General features: G+C 44.0%; 1 protein-coding gene across 5 annotated transcripts in view; it reads left to right on the top strand.

Moving 5' to 3' along the window:
• col27a1b (collagen, type XXVII, alpha 1b) overlaps positions 1-16,805 on the top strand; it is a 653,616-nt gene that overhangs the window by 251,964 nt on the left and 384,847 nt on the right. For all 5 annotated transcript variants that reach the window (XR_011956099.1, XM_072565909.1, XM_072565908.1 and 2 more), the window contains exons 9-10: positions 4,457-4,510; positions 11,550-11,594. Coding sequence is in view for 4 of the 5 variants with exons in the window: in XM_072565909.1 (XP_072422010.1) it covers positions 4,457-4,510; positions 11,550-11,594 (99 nt within the window). In the remaining variant the exon portion in view is untranslated. The remainder of the gene's footprint in view (positions 1-4,456; positions 4,511-11,549; positions 11,595-16,805) is intronic.

A 16,805-nucleotide genomic window follows, 5' to 3' on the forward strand; every position in this document is an offset into this window, starting at 1 on the left:
TGGCAAGCATTTGTTACTTATCCCTAATTGCCCCGGAACTGAGCAATTTGCTAGAGCCATTCAGGGGGTAGTTCAGAGTCAGCCATACTGCTGTGGATTTGGAGTTACGTGTAGGCCAGACTATGTAAGTACTGAAGAACACCATTATGTTCAATTCTGATGTCTCTGCTATAGGAAATATGGTGTGAAACTTGAAAGGTTTCAGAAATATTTACAAGGGTTTTGTCAGGGTTGGAAGGTTTGACTGCAGGGTCAGGCTGAATAGACGGGGGTTACTTTCGTTGGAGCATCAGAAGCTGAAGGGTGACCTGAGAGAGGTTTATAAAATCATGAGGGGCATGGATAGGATGAATAGTCAAGATTTATTCCCAGGGTGGGGGAGTCCACAACTGGAAGGCATAGGTTTAGGGTAAGTGGAGAAAGATTTAAAAGGCACCTAAGGGGGAACTTTTTCATGCAGAAGGTAGTATCTGTATGGAATGAACTGCCAGAGGAAGTGGTGGAGGCTGGTACAATTACAACATTTGAAAGGCACCTGGATGAGTATGTGATTGAAAGGGTTTAGAGGGATATGGGCCAAAGGCTGACAAGTGGCACCAGGTCAAATAAGGATGTCTGGTCAGTATGGATGAGTTGGACCGAACGGTCCGTTTCCATGCTGTACATCTCTGTGATTCATTGACTCTATGATGATGACTGACATCCCCAGTGAATGCCTAGGACTAGGCGCAGGCTAGGGTACAGGCGACAGAGAAATATTGCAGATATGATGGGCCAAATAGTAGTCTTCTACACCACACCAGTTCTGTGACAGAGGTAAGCAGGATAGCAATGCAGTACCACATGATAGAGGCAAGTGTTTTAGAGCTTAGCTTCCAGTTGAACAGGCAGCCAAGGCTATGAAGAGCCAGGCCAGGGGGCTCCTGAGGGCCAGGAAAGGAATTGGTGGAAAGGGATGGTGTTTGTAAAGGGATCTAAGGACAATGGTATTCTTCTGCCAATCTTCAGCCAGAGGGATGTACAGTCATTGGAACGTGGTATTGATGACTCGGTCTGAGTGGGCAGAGACAGCGGAATGAATGAATTAAACCTACAAGGAATCCCGGAAGGCACTATTGTCATCCCTAAGATCATTGCCTCTGAGGCTGCCAGAAATGAAAGTAAATAACAGCTTGAGAGTTGGATGGAGAATCTTGGTAAGTTTTACGAGTTATAGAGAGAGAATTGAGAGAAAGTACAGCGAGACATTAGGAAAGAAAGAAAACTGGGAGAGTGAGAGGGAAAATCCAACTAAATGAACATGTTGCAGTGTTTAGAAGGTTTACTTTTACTCTGCAGAGTTTTGTTTTACAGTTTTAATGGATTACTCCATCTACAGCTCAGGTCAAAATACTTTAACTGTGACAGCTGTGGCTCTATGTTGAACACTCGTAGCTCGTCAGAAAGTTTACATTCAAGTTCCAAGGCATAAATCCCTAGCCTGAAGAATCTCAGCCCAGATGGAGGGCTGCACTGTTGCTGGTGATATTTTTCAGATATGTTCATCACGGCACTATCAGGGCAACGTAAAATATTCCAAAGCACTCAGCAATAGTAGAGGCAAAAGACAGAAGGCAGAGAGTTGGGATAAAAGGTTCTTTTTCGGAATGGCAGCCGGTGACAAGCGGTGTCCTGCAGGGTTCAGTGTTGGGGCCGCAGCTGTTGACCTTATATATTAATGATCTGGATGAAGGGACTGGGGGCATTCTAGCGAAGTTTGCCGATGATACAAAGTTAGGTGTACAAGCAGGTAGTACTGAGGAAGTGGGGAGGCTGCAGAAGGATCTAGACAGTTTGGGAGAGTGGTCCAGGAAATAGCTGATGGAGTTCAATGTGAGCAAATGCGAGGTCTTGCACTTTGGAAAAAAGAATACAAGCATGGACTACTTTCTAAACGGTGAGAAAATTCGTAAAGCCAAAGTACAAAGGGATCTGGGAGTGCTAGTCGAGGATTCTCTAAAGGTAAACATGCAGGTTGAGTCCGTGATTAAGAAAGCGAATGCAATGTTGTTGTTTATCTCAAGAGGGTTGGAATATAAAAGCAGTGTTGTGCTACTGAGACTTCATAAAGCTCTGGTTAGGCCCCATTTGGAGTACTGTGTCCAGTTTTGGTCACCACACCTCAGGAAGGACATACTGGCACTGGAGCGTGTCCAGAGAAGATTCACACAGATGAACCCTGGACTGGTAGGTCTAACATACGAGGAATGGCTGAGGATCCTGGGATTGTATTCATTGGAGTTTAGAAGATTAAGGGGAGATATAATAGAAACTTACAAGATAATACATGGCTTGGAAAGGGTGGATGCTAGGAAATTGTTTCCATTAGGCGAGGAGACTAGGACGCGTGGACACAGCCTTGGAATTAGAGGGGGTAAATTCAGAACAGATATGCGGAGACATTTCTTTAGCCAGAGAGTGGTGGGCCTGTGGGCCTGCACATTGCCGCAGAGTGCAGTGGAGGCTGGGACGCTAAATGTCTTCAAGGCAGAGATTGATAAATTCTTGATGTCACAAGGAATTAAGGGCTACGGGGAGAATGCAGGTAAGTGGAGTTGAAATGCCCATCAGCCATGATTGAATGGCGGAGTGGACTCGATGGGCCGAATGGCCTTACTTCCACTCCTATGTCTTATGTGTTTATTCATTGCAAGGATTCTCACACAGAACGCCTGGGTTCAAATCATGGCCAATGATTCACTGTCCTTTAGTCCCATTCTTGTTGGCTGAACAGCTGGTTTGTGATGCCAACAGTGTGGGTTAAATTTCCAGGCCAGCTGAGGTTACTGTGAAGGTTTCCCTTTACCTGAGGCATGGTGACCCTCAGGTTAAATAACCGGGAGTTCATTCTCTCTCCCTCTCTCTTTCGAGAGAGAGAGCATTTAGACAGTAGAGCCTCCAGTGTTGTTCTCATCTGGTTCCCATGTGCTTTTCACAAATCACTCCCACGTTTACCAGATGCCATCGCATGTGGATTTGCTGTTGAGCCATGGAGAGGGCCTTGAACCCAGAATCTCTGGCCCAGAGGCAGGGGCACTACCCAAGACCTCAAGGATAAGAAGTGCTCTGCACCACAAGACCTCAGGGTATGTACTGGAGCAGAGCAAATCACAGTAGCCATTAAACTTCAGTTGGATATTGTAGCAGATGCTCAAATTGGAAAATTTGGAAAGCAGTTCACTCAATTGCATTTGCTCAACGCCTCGATTAAAATGGCAAATAGATTCAGAACCAGGCATCACAGTTTAAGGATACAGGGACAGCCATTTAGGATTGAGATGAGGAGAAATATCTTCACTGAGAGTGGTGAGCCTGTGGAATTCTCTGCCACAAAAAGTGGTTGGGGCCAAAAACATTGAACGTTTTCAAGAAGGAGTTAGGTATAGTTCTTAGGGATAAAGGGATCAAAGGGTATGGGGGAGAAAACAAGAACGGGGACTGAGTTGGATGGTCAGCCATGGTTGTCTTGAATAGCAGAGCAGGTTTGAAGGGCTGAATGGCCTACTCCACCTATTTTCTATGTTTCTATTAACACCATACAAACACATTGCGTCTCCATAGGTTAGGTAAAAACAATGACAGCAGATGCTGGAAACCAGATTCTGGATTAGTGGTGCTGGAAGAGCACAGCAGTTCAGGCAGCATCCGAGGAGCAGTAAAATCGATGTTTCGGGCAAAACATCTCCATAGGTTAGTTCAGTCAGTAGTAGTTACAAGGTTAACCTTTACAAAGGATAGCAAGCTGAATCTGAACTCCGTATTTACTCTTAACAGCCGACACAGGTTTAGCTATGATCTGAAAATCCACTCTGGTTTATAAACCGGACCATTAACCAGAAGACAAGGGTGCACCAAATCTGGAATACTGAAATCTGCTTAATTTCAGAGTGATACAAAAGCAGCCTGATTTGTTTGGTCACACAGAAACCTATCCTGCCCCTCACCAAAACAGGATAGTTTGAAAACAGCACCGATATATATCAGAATTATGTCTGTGTAAATTTAAACTAAAATTCCAGATGATTTGGACCAACCTGAGTCTGCTGAATTAAGAATAGTTATGTGTGCTATGGAATCGTGCCCCTGGGATTGCGCTGAAACATGAATTCCTTGGAACAAGGGACGTCCAGAATTTGGCTGCCAGGTTTTTACACTGAATCATGCTGCACTTGGCAGGGTTGTTCTCTAATTGTGTGCATGCATGAATACTATCGAAGCAACACATCTGCAGAATAGTTTCTGAAGACATATGCTAGAGTGTGTTTTACACTGTAATCCCAACTGAGACGTCTCACTAGTCTTCACAATGAAATGGAAATTATTGCTGAAAATACATTCGGAGGGTTGATGGAGACAAAGAGGAAGCTGAAAACAAAGAGTGACATCGTCAGTGACATTGTCCATTTCTTTTTAACAGGGGGTGCGTGGACCTAATGGGAGTCGAGGTGCCAAAGGTTATCCTGGCAGGCAGGTGCAGTAAATCTTCTCGTGCCGTGCAGTTTAACACCGAGAAAATGTTCACATTTTTACTAAATACATCTAACTGAGAGTTTAGTGAAAGGCCTCGAACCGCATGATAATGGCAGATTTAGCCTGAATGACCCAGTGCGGGAGTGGTGTAAAACATGTGTCCTTAGCATCGTATAGACACCAGAAAACACTGTGTAGATACTGAGAGACACCGTGAAACATCGTGTAGACACTGAGAAACACCTTATAATACCAAGAGACACCATAAAGACACCAAGAAACACCAGGTGAGACAGTATGGATACTGAGAGAGACTGAGAACCACCATATAGACTAGAGATACTATATAGGCATGGAGAACCATTGTATCAACACTGACAAACACCACATAGACACCGAGATACACTGTATATACACCTGCAAACACTATCTAGTCTCCAAGAAGCAACATATAGAGACCAAGAAACACTAAAGACACCTAGAAACACTATATAGACACTGCAAAACACCATTTGGACAATGAGAAACACTGTATGGATACCGATAGACATCACATAGATTCCAAGAAACACTGTATAGACACTGAGAAACAACATATAGACATGAAAAGACACCATATAGACACCTAGAAACACCATTTAGACACTGAGAATCGTTGGCTAGACACTGAAAAACACTGTATAGACTCTGAGAACCAATGTAGACACAGAGAAAACCATATTGCCACCAAAAGATACTACTTAGAAACTGACAGACACTGCCTAGATACCGAGAAACACTGTATAGACATGAGAGACACTGCATAGACATGCGAGACACTGCATAGATATCGAGAAATATGACATAAATACTGATAAACACGATATAGATACTGAGAAACACCATGTGAATACAGTATAGAAACCTAGGAAAACCATATAGATACTGAGAAACGCCCTAGACACCTGGAAAAACCATATAGACATCTAAAAACACCATATAGGCACTGAGAGAACCCGTATAGACACTTACAAACACTGTATAAATACCGAGCTGTCCAGAATACCTATTCCCAACAATGCTGCATCAATGTGAAGACAATATGGGTGACTTATCCAAAATGTGTCCCTGTTTAAAATGTGCTATAAAAATAGCGTGGAAGTTGAACATTTGTGTCAGAGTGCAGCAGTACAATTGGCTAGACATAAACTTTTCCCAAAGGAAACAATCCCTGTATTTTTACTCTCCCTGTTTCTGGAAGCTATTGTATTCAGTATCTAATGTTAATGTTGCACTGAGGTCCCAGAATGCTCATGCTCTGACAGCACTGTGTAGCAGGCACATTTAGTATCTTCTCTGCTTTTATAATCTGAGTGTGTCTGACTAATATTTTACTCAAAAGACAGCAGGACCGGTAAGTGCTGTGGAAAATTCACACCTCAAACAGAGAGATGGGTTATGTAATATTATCCAGCCAGGTGTAAAAAATGGACCTGGATTTATATAATACTTCTTGTTGACATGTGACCCACAATTCTGCTCATCAAAGCACATATTAGCTCCATGATTTAGGGTGATATATCATTTCTCTGCCTTCTTGTCAGAACAAGAAGCCAGGAGATTTGTACAAATGCAGGAAGCAATCTCTATATTGAACTGAAACTATAGCTAAAACTGATAAAACTAATGGATGATGCAGCCTTTGGGAACACTGTGTTCAACAAGGATTGATTCATTCTTCAGCATTTTGGAATTCGGCAAAACTGGTGCATTGGTGCTGTTCTGGTGCTGTGTGACGATCATGATTTTGTGCATGATTGAGTTTTTTTCTCGCCCGCTCTCTCTCTCTCTCTCTCTCTCTCTCTCTCTCTCTCTCCGAAATGTTAATCATGCTTCAGAACTGGAAAATCCACTAATCCTACCCTGACCTTGCTTTTTAGTCTGCTTCCTTGTGGGAAGGGAATGCAAAGTAAATGACCATCTCCGCCATGGCTTAGCAGTCAAATTCAGGAAGGCACCACAGAGTGGTGCGAACTTTGATGGGCGAGCTCTGCAGGGTTATAGACTCATTGAAGTGTACAATATGGAAATAGGCCATTCGGTCCAACATACCCATGCTGCCCACTTTTCACAATTAAACTAGTCCCATTTGCCTATGTTTGGGCCGTATCCCTCCATACCTACCCCACCTTACTGAATGATTCTTAAAAAGCTACAAGGGGTGGCACTGTGGCTCAGTGGTTAGCACTGTTACCTCACAGCACCAGGGACCAGGGTTCGATTCCAACCTCAGGTGACTGTGTAGAGTCTGCACGTTCTCCCTGTGTATGCGTGCGTTTCCTCCCACAGTCCAAAAATGCGCAGGTAAGGCAGTATGATCACGATAAATTGTCCCATAGTATCCAGGGATGTGCAGGCTAGGTGAATTAGATTAGATTCTCTCCAGTGTAGATACAGGCCCTTCGGCCCAACAAGTCCACACCGCCCCTCCGAAGAGAAACCCACCCAAACCCATTCGTCTACCCTATACTTACCCCTGACCAATTTACCTGGCCTGCACATCTTTGGATTGTGGGAGGAAACTGGAGCACCCAGAGGAAACCCACGCAGACACGGGGAGAATGTACAAACTCCACACAGACAGACGGGACTCGACCCTGGTGCTGTGAGGCAGCAATGCTAACCACTGTGCCACCGTGCCGCCCCATTAGCCATGGGAAATACAGGGTAGTGGAGTGGGATGACTTTCAGAGGGTTAATGTGGACCCCATGGGCCAAATGTCCTGCTTCCACACTAATGCCTTTCGCAGCCTGTTCCAGACACTCACCACCATCTGTGTGAAAAAATTGTTCCTCTGGACCCTTTTGTATGCTTCTCCTCCCATCTTAAACCTATGTCCTCTGACTTTAGACTCCCCTACCATGGGGAAAAGCTATTGGGATCTACCTTATCCATGGCTGTCATGATTTTATAGACCTATATGGTCACCCCTCAGTCTTCTGTGCTCTAGGGAAAAAAAGACCCAGCCTATCCAACCTATTCAGGTTCTTATCCTGTTGGAGGTGGATTCATGTTTAAAAAAAGCATGTCAATACTATGCCATATAGAATTTAAACAGCCAGAACTCCAGTTAACTCACATTGATTTCCATTTATCTGGGTGTATAAACTGGCAAATAATGCGTGGATGTATAAAATGCAGAATAAAATTCTTTGCCATTGCTAGTGTTAAGTTTGGTGTAATTCCTGGTGTTTCAGTCTCCAGTCACATCTGATTGGGATTTTCCAATTCAGTGCATACTTACCCAAGTCTTTACGCTTGTTTTCTATAATTTGTGGAAAATCACAGGCTGGCAGGCAATAATGCCCAACCCCCCCTCAACTTTCCAGATTTCTTTCAAACTTTGTAAACTGTTCTGTCTGCAACAGTGAAGTACTTAGCATGTTTTAGAGCCCTTCCGATGTCAGATATAATTTGAGCAGCTAATGTATGAAAGTATGTTGCAAGTGAAATACTGATACCCTCAGCTGTACTTTCTAAAAATTGTTTGCCAATCAGAAATCTCCTCAGAAAGACTGCTGCCTAGAAGCATTGACGTTTAACTCTCTGAAGCAGCTTTGGTTACTGTGGGGTGTTTGGCAAGCTTTAGATGTTCTGAAGGCTACTATTAAGAGTACAAGGAGTACATCCCTCCTGAGACAATCCCTCTCTGGTTCACTAGTGGCCTTTCCAGAAAGAGATCTGCTGCTCTCACCTGATCTGCCCTCCACGTGACTCCTGACCCACAACAATGTGGGTGACTCTTAACTTCCCTCTGAAAGAGCTTTGGGAGCCAATTGGTTCAGGGGTCATTAGAGATGGGGAACAGGTGCTGACCTCAGCAGAAATGTCTCCATCCTGTGTAAGAATAAATTTTGAAGAGTACAGAAACCAAAAGTGTCCTGTACTCCAGCTGCAGTCTCACCAGAGTGAAGGAGTTGGAATCTGTACTGAAAACAAAAAATGCTGGAGATCACAGCGGGTCAGGCATAACCCGTGGAGGGAGAGCTCCAGCTAATGTCTCGAGTCTGGATGACACTTCATCAGAGCAGTCATGTCTCTAACAGGGCCGTATTGAAACTCAGCGAGATCTCCTTAGGTACCTTCCATTACGTGTTTAGGCACGAGGGTGTTGCATGTATGGAATGAGTTGCCAGAGGAAATGGAAGAGGCTGGTAAAATTACAACATTTAAAAGGCATCTGGATGGTTACACGAATAGGAAGGTTTTAGAGGGATATGGGCCAAAGCTGGCAAATAGAACTAGATTAATTTAGGTTACCTGGTCAGCATGGACAAGTTGGATTGAAGGGTCTGTTTCCATGCTGTACATCTCTATGACTGGGGGGAGGTGGGATTTGAACCTAGATCTTCTGACCCAGAGATACAAGACCACCTTATTCTTGTACTCTTACATCCTTATAGTAATGATGTACATGTATTTGGAAAGGCAGTGACTGATTAGGGATAGTTAACATGGCTTTGTGCGTGGGAAATCATGTCTCACAAACTTGATTGAGTTTTTTGAAGAAGTAACAAAGAAGATTGATGAGGGCAGAGTAGTAGATGTGATCTATATGGACTTCAGTAAGGTGTTTGACAAGGTTCCCCATGGGAGATTGATTCGCAAGGTTAGATCTCATGGAATAAAGGGAGAACTAGCCATTTGGATACAGAACTGGCTCAAAGGTAGAAGACAGAGGGTGGTGGTGGAGGGTCGTTTTTCAGACTGGAGGCCTGTAACCAGTGAAGTGCCACAAGGATCGGTGATGGGCCCTGTACTTTTTGTCATTTACATAAATGATTTGGATGCGAGCATAAGAGGTACAGTTAGTAAGTTTGCAGATCACACCAAAATTGGAGGTGTAGTGGACAGCGAAGAAGATTGCCTCAGATTACAATAGGATCTGGACCAGATGGGCCAATGGGCTGAGAAGTGGCAGATGGAGTTTAATTCAGATAAATGCGAGGTGCTGCATTTTGGGAAAGCAAATCTTAGCAGGATTTGTACACTTAATGGTAAGGTCCTAGGGAGTGTTGCTGAACAAAGAGATCTTGGAGTGCAGGTTCATAGCTCCTTGAGTCGCAGGTGGATAGGATAGGGAAGAAGGTGTTTGGTATGCTTTCCTTTATTGGTCAGAGTATTGAGTACAGGAATTGGGAGGTCATGTTGCGGCTGAACAGGACATTGGTTAGGCCACTGTTGGAATATTGTGTGCAATTCTGGTCTCCTTCCTATCGGAAAGATGTTGTGAAACTTGAAAGGGTTCAGAAAAGATTTACAAGGGTGTTGCCAGGGTTGGAGAATTTGAGCTATAGAGAGAGGCTGAACAGGCTGGGGCTGTTTTCCCTGGAGCATCAGAGGCTGAGGGGTGACCTTATAGAGATTTACAAAATTATGAGGGGCATGGATAGGATAAATAGACAAAGTCTTTTTCCAGGGGTGGGGGAGTCCAGAACTAGAGGGCATAGTTTAAGGGTGAGAGGGGAAAGATATAAAAGAGACCTAAGGGGCAACTTTTTCACGCAGAAGGTGGTACATGTATGGAATGAGCTGCCAGAGGAAATAGTGGAGGCTAGTACAATTGCAACATTTAAGAGGCATTTGGATGGGTATATGAATAGGAAGGGTTTGGAGGGATATGGGCTGGGTGCTGGCAGGTGGGACTAGATTGGATTGGGATATCTGGTTGGCATGGACGGATTGGACCGAAGGGTCTGTTTCCATGCTGTACATCTCTATGAGTCTATAAATGCTCACATGCCATTTGCCTTCCTAATTGCTTGTTATGCCAGCATGTGAACCTGCTGTGCTGTGAGGGAACATTGTGCCATAGTGTCTCTATCTTGATGCAATGCGATGTGGGTTCAAGTCCCACCTGCCCTGGAGGTCTATCCTGACACATCTGAACAGATTTTTTTTTTAAATTCTTTCTTCCTGGTCTGAGTACACCCAATTCTTGCTGAATGTCAGTATTTCGAAGTTTCTCACCTTGTTAAAGGATGCTCGCTCCAGGGTCCATCAAACCCTCACACCCTTTGTTTGTTTTGAGCAGCATTCTGACTTTCTGATGTCAGCCTTGCACAAATCTGATTTCTTATAGACCGTGACAGCAGCAAGACTGCAGTAACGTTAGGATGGAGTGTAAAAAAAATCACTCACTATTTATCAAAGATTTATGATTTAGGAGACCATGTAAAATGTCTGTTGCAGTACACATGCGGTGAGTCATGTGTGGCCTCAATTTGAGCTCCACACCAGGAGGAACCATTTGAGAGTGGTTTGAGTGAGTCATGGGAACTGACCTTTCTTGCCCCCAATCTGACCTTTGGTGCTGGCCAGGCCATTTCTCAACCTAAAAGCTACTGATGTCCCCTCTAAGTATAGTCCAATGGTCTAACTCTTAGATCTTTACATTAGCAGCCATGATTGAATGGCAGAGCAGACTCAATTGGCTGAACAGCTAATTCTGCTCCTATGTCTTATGGTCTGAATGTGCAAGTGGTCCTGTTGGTATTGGTCCCTGTCACCTGCGAATGGGAACACATGGCGGCTTGTTCATTGCACCGAGCCAGGCAGACAGAACCATGATGGCCCAGCTCCTTAACCTTAATGCGAATGATTTTCTTTGGTGTGCTGCAGGGGGAACAGGGGGTAGATTCTCCCCACCCGACTCCGTTCCTTCCCTATTCCCACATACTCAGCTGACCCTACCTTCCCCATCCTTGATTAGAATGCTTCGAAGCCATTCTGGAAGGTCACCGGTCTCTTCCCTCCCCCCACCACCCCACTCTACCCCCACCAAGCCGACTCCTGCCAAATCCCCCTCCTTCCCACGGAGACGGATACACAATCATTCCTGGAGGGCCCTCTTGCGAGTGTGACTGATTAAGTTCTTTCAGGATCCTGGTGTGGAAGGTCACCACTCATCTTCTGTCACCACACACTCGTTCCCCCTCCCCTGCCCCATGGACTGTAGCTTCTAAAATGTCCTTTTTTGAACCAACTATTTCTTTTCTAGGGTTTGCCAGGACCAATGGGGAAGCAGGGACCAAAAGGCTTTCGGGTAAGTGATCAAGGCTCGAGCCACTTCCTGTGAAGTCGAAAGGTTCGGTTAAGTTATTTCAGTGATTAATTGCTTTGTTGTGTTCGTTAGGTCCTCTTTCTGACCGTCCAGTTGACCAAACCTCAGGAAAAGGCTCATGTTGATTTTGACAGTCCTTTTACATTATCCAGAGGTTGTGCTAACTGAGCTTCCTGATAGCAAAATTGTTCTGTTTATTTTTTCTTTGATGAAGAGCAGAATTAAGACGATCACAAATCTGAGTAAACAATTTTCAACAACTGAGCCCTGTCGAAGTAAGAGATGGGATCCATGTATTGACAATATTTGAATTTGGGTTTGTGTCTCTCTTAGCAAATGAAATGAGAACATCGGTCCATTTCCCCACTGTTTATTTCCAGCAATAGGCACGCTAAACATAATGCTATTTTGTCCTCACTTTCTCGGTGTATCTTCCTGATCGTCAGAGAGATAAAAGATCTCAAGATCATACAATCTAATGGTATGCAGACTTGAATATTAAAGCTTTTCCTGGACATAATCTCCAAAGTGAATGAAATGGATGCCATTTCTCTCCTGTGTTCTTCATCCTCAGCTTATTAAACAATGATGAGGAGAGAGGAAGGCCAAGAGGAGACTTGGCAGCATCATGAGTGAGCTATACATAGTAGATAGGGAGCAGCTCAGAAAAGAAATGAAGTAACGAGAGGGGATAGATTTAAAGTGGTGTGCAAACGAAGCGAGGGTGCTGTTAAAGAAAAAAACCTTTCTCTCACACCGAGTAGTTAGTTTAAGGAATGTTGGGGAGGCAAATTCAACTGAGGTGCTTGAAGGGGCATTGGATAATCATTTGGTTGGGAATAATATGCACGGTTTTGGGGAAAGGTAGGAGACTGGTGCTGGGTAATAGAGCCAATGCAGGTATGATGGGCTAAATGGCTTCTTTCAGCACCATAACAATTTTATGATTTAAGGAATGAAATTTTGCCTCAGTACTGAGAGATGTGGTATATTGGGGCTGTCACTGGTTTAGTAATGTGGGGAGCATGGGTTATACTCTCACTGTGGTTACTAGTGGGTTTTAAATTCAATAAATCAGGAAATATAAATGTAGTTTCAATAATGGTGGTTATGAGACCTATCACTAACTGAGTAATGTCCTTGAAAGAATCATACTCTTAACCAGGCTCTTACTGTATGGGGCGGCACGGTGGCTCAGTGGTTAGCACTGCTACCTCACAGCACTATGGTCCCAGGGTTTGATTACAGCCTCGGGCAACTGTCTGTGTGGAGTTTGTACTGCGTGGGTTTCCTCCGGGTGCTCCGGTTTCCTCCCACAGTCCAAAAGATGTGCAGGCCGGTTGAATTGGCCATGCTAAATTCCCCATAGTGTTAGGTGCACTAGTCAGAGGGAAATGGGTGTGGGTGGGTTACTGGGAGGAATGCTGGACTTGTTGGGCCGAAGGGCCTGTTTCCATACTGTAGGGAATCTAATCTACTGTGGAATAGTCACAGGAATTTGACTTGAAGATGACTCAACACTGCATTGTCCTGACATTGGAAAGGATATGTAAGACATGAATGGAACTGCGGATGCTGGAAATTAGAAACAGAAACAAAAACTCAAATTGCTGGAAAAGCTCAGCAGGTCTGGCAGCATCTGTGGAGGGAAATCTGAGTTAACATTTCAGTGACCTGTGTTCTGATGAAGCGTCACCGGACCTGAAACCTTAACTCTGATTTCCCTCCACAGATGCTGCCAGACTTGCTGAGCTTTTCCAGCAATTTCTGTTCTTGTTGATGTAAGACCATAATCCCAGTTCTGGTCTTTTATATCAAGCAGATCACAGACTTGAAGCTCCATTTCTTTATATCCATGTGAAGGGCCATTCACCATTTTCAATCATTGTCAGGTTTTTGTATCAATCAATCACATATCTGGGAGTTGTGGTATAGTGGGGCTGTCACTGGTTTAGTAATGGTGGGAGCATGGGTTATAGTCTCACTGTGGTTACTAGTGGGTTTTAAATTCAATAAATCAGGAATTATAAATGTAGTTTCAGTAATAGTGGTTTTGAGAACTATCACCAACTCAGTATTATCCTTGAAAGAATCATACCCTTACCCAGGCTGATCGATGTATGACTCCAACCTATCTCTGAAAAGCCACTCAATTCAAGGATAGTCAGAGGTGGGAATCAAATGCAAAACTTACCAGCAATGCCCAAATCCCATGAAAAGCTCATATTTGGGATATCAGGAAACCTCCATGAAGAAACAAATTCTGCAAATGCTGGAAATCTGAAAGAAGAACCAAAAACAGTCTGGAAGTGTCAGCAGTGATTCATGGAGAGAAATATAGATGATGTTTTAGGGAGTTTTTTTTGTATATGGTTGTCTGCAAGAAGTTGTTCTTCAATAAATATATGAGTGTCCTGTTGTAATATAAACCCGTGATCCTGTATTCAAAGCTGAGATTGTGGAAATGTAGGAGAGTATTTGTTCAGTAAATGTGGAGCTGTTTTAAAAAAAAATCAAAGATGTCTCAGTGGTTAGCACTGCTACCTCACAGCACCAGAGACCCGGGTTTGATTCCACCCTCTGGCGATTGTGAGGTGTTTACATATTCTCCCCGGGTCAGCATAGATTTCCTCCCACAGTCCAAACGTGTGCAGGTTCGGTGGATTGGCTATGGGAAATGCAGGGTTACAGGGATTGGATTTGGGTGAGGTGATCTTTGGAGGGTCAGTGCTAACTCGATGGGCTGAATGGCCTCTTTCTGCACAGTGGGGATTCTATGATTCTTTCAAGTGGATAATCTTTTATCTGTATTGAAGGATGGTCATGAATACCACCTTCATTGTCCCTTCAGCAAGGTTGGCCTGGCTGATTGTCAGATATATCCAGGATTTCTTCCTTGGGGTGATAAGTGACATTTTCACTGTGACCATGCTAGGTGAAGCAATTCAAGGCTGATGTTTTTGTACACTGACCAGGGCCAACCAAATACCCCTTTATAGCAATGATTGCAATCAATTATATTATTAGCCCTGATGGGTAGATGAGTGTTCCATCATCAACCTGCTCTGTCCCAGTTTGGTATTATTGTAGTTCAGACAAATTGTATTTATCTGAGGTTTCAGACCTTTGAACAAGCTCCTCAGAATTGAAAATAATAATGATGCCTTAGAATTGGCAGAGAAGCGAAACACATATTCCGAGCCAAGTGAGTGGGATTGTCTTTTCACCAAACTTCACAAATTCCACATTCACAATATTCACTTTCACATATTCAACCAGCTATATCATCCCAGAATCATAGAATCCCAGAATGAGGCCACTCTGCTTATTGGGCCTGTGACTGTCTGTATTGTCTAGTCCAGCTCTATTAGGCAAAAGTGAGGACTGCAGATGCTGGAAACCAGAGTCCAGGTTAGAGTAGTGCTGGAAAAGCATAGTAGGTCAGGCAGCATCTGAGGAGCAGGAAAATTGACGTTTCGGGCAAAAGCCCTTCATCAGGACTGCCTTTCCTGATGAAGGGCTTTTGCCTGAAACGTTGATTTTCCTGCTCCTCGGATGCTGCCTGACCTGCTGTGCTTTTCCAGCACCACTCTAACCTAGTTCAGCTCTATTACCTAGTGCCAATCTCCTGCCTTTTTCCCATATGCCTGCACTCCATCACAATCCTGTGCCTTCTTGAATGTCCCTACCACATTTCCAGGCATTGCATTCCAAACCATAACTACTCGCTGTTTGATAGGTTGTCTTTTCTTAGACATTCCTGATGAAGGGCTTATACCTGAAATGTCGATTCTCCTGCTCCTTGGATGCTGCCTGACCTGCTGTGCTTTTCCAGCGCCACATTTTTCGACACTGACTCTCCAGCATCTACAGTCCTCATTTTCTCTCACAACACCCTTGCTTTGTTTGTACATCACTTGAAAGTTCTTTAAATGGTCCTCAAATGTAGTTTTCAGCATCTTGACAAATAGTGCAAAGTGCTGGCCATTTGTCGCCTTGGATCTCTGTGGTTCTTCTTCTTCTTCACCGTGGTGTTGTTGCAGTCCTTATCGGCATTTACACTTCTCTGTTTATTCCTGCGTTGCTAATTGGCTTCCTTTCACAAATCAGATTGAAGCATTGTCTCGATGTTGAGTATGAGATTATCTTGGATAGACTGTGCCAAATGCAGGCCCTTCAGTCCATACTAGAGTTAATGCTCAATTCATGACTCCTCTTTTCTCTCCTCATCATCAAAACCCTGTGTTTAGTTTTCTCTCCAACACTTTTGTCCAACTTCCTATTAAATGTATCTTTATGATTTGTTTCCACCTTGGTAGCACACTGCACATTCTACCTCTCCTCAGTCAAAGAAGATACCTTTGAATTGATTATTGGGATTTTTTGGTGGGTTATTTTACATTGATGGCTTCCCGTACATCTGTAAGAGGAAATATCTATCGTGAGGGGATTTGCTCCCTCATTGAGAATCGGACATTTCCAATCGGTGTCTTGCCAGCAGGCAGGGATGTGATTGCATGGAGTGGTCCCCAATCACTGACGAGGAGATTTGGATGATTGTAGAATGCCCCTGTTTACTCCTCAACACAAGGTCATTCAGAAAATCCATGCACTTGAGCCTGTTTTGTAAATGGCTGTGTTGTCCCCAGTCATAGTTGTCCATGTGTCCAGAGCCTGAGGAGATCGTTCTATTGTAAATGCTTCACTGACCATCATCATTGTTATTTTTGGTTGTAGGCATTCTCATGTTCCTCTTGAGGTCTAATGCTGAGATGCAGCTCTAGGAAGTGCATGTAAGGCATTCACTCCTATTGTTAATGATCTGAGCAATGAAGGCATGTGTGCCGAACATCGTCTTCACTATCCTGTCTACCTGTGACGCAACTTCCAAAGAACCGTGTACTTGAACCCCTCGGTCTGTCTTTGACAGACACCACCCAGGGCCCTACTATTAACTGTGTAAGTCCTTCCCTTGTTCGTCCTACCATAAATACCTTGCATTTACCTAACTTAAGCTCCATCTGTGTCTCCTTGGTCATCAGGAACAACCTTCTTGCTCTACCATGTCTAATCCAGTTAGAAATTTATAGGTTTCTTTAAGATTCTCCCTCATGCTTCTAAACTTGAGTGAGTATAGCCCTAACCTATCTCTCTCTGTCCGTCAATCTGGTCATCTCAGGACTCGGTCTGGTG

Source organism: Chiloscyllium punctatum, chromosome 49, assembly GCF_047496795.1.
Source record: "Chiloscyllium punctatum isolate Juve2018m chromosome 49, sChiPun1.3, whole genome shotgun sequence".
In the NCBI taxonomy this organism is placed as follows: domain Eukaryota; kingdom Metazoa; phylum Chordata; class Chondrichthyes; order Orectolobiformes; family Hemiscylliidae; genus Chiloscyllium; species Chiloscyllium punctatum.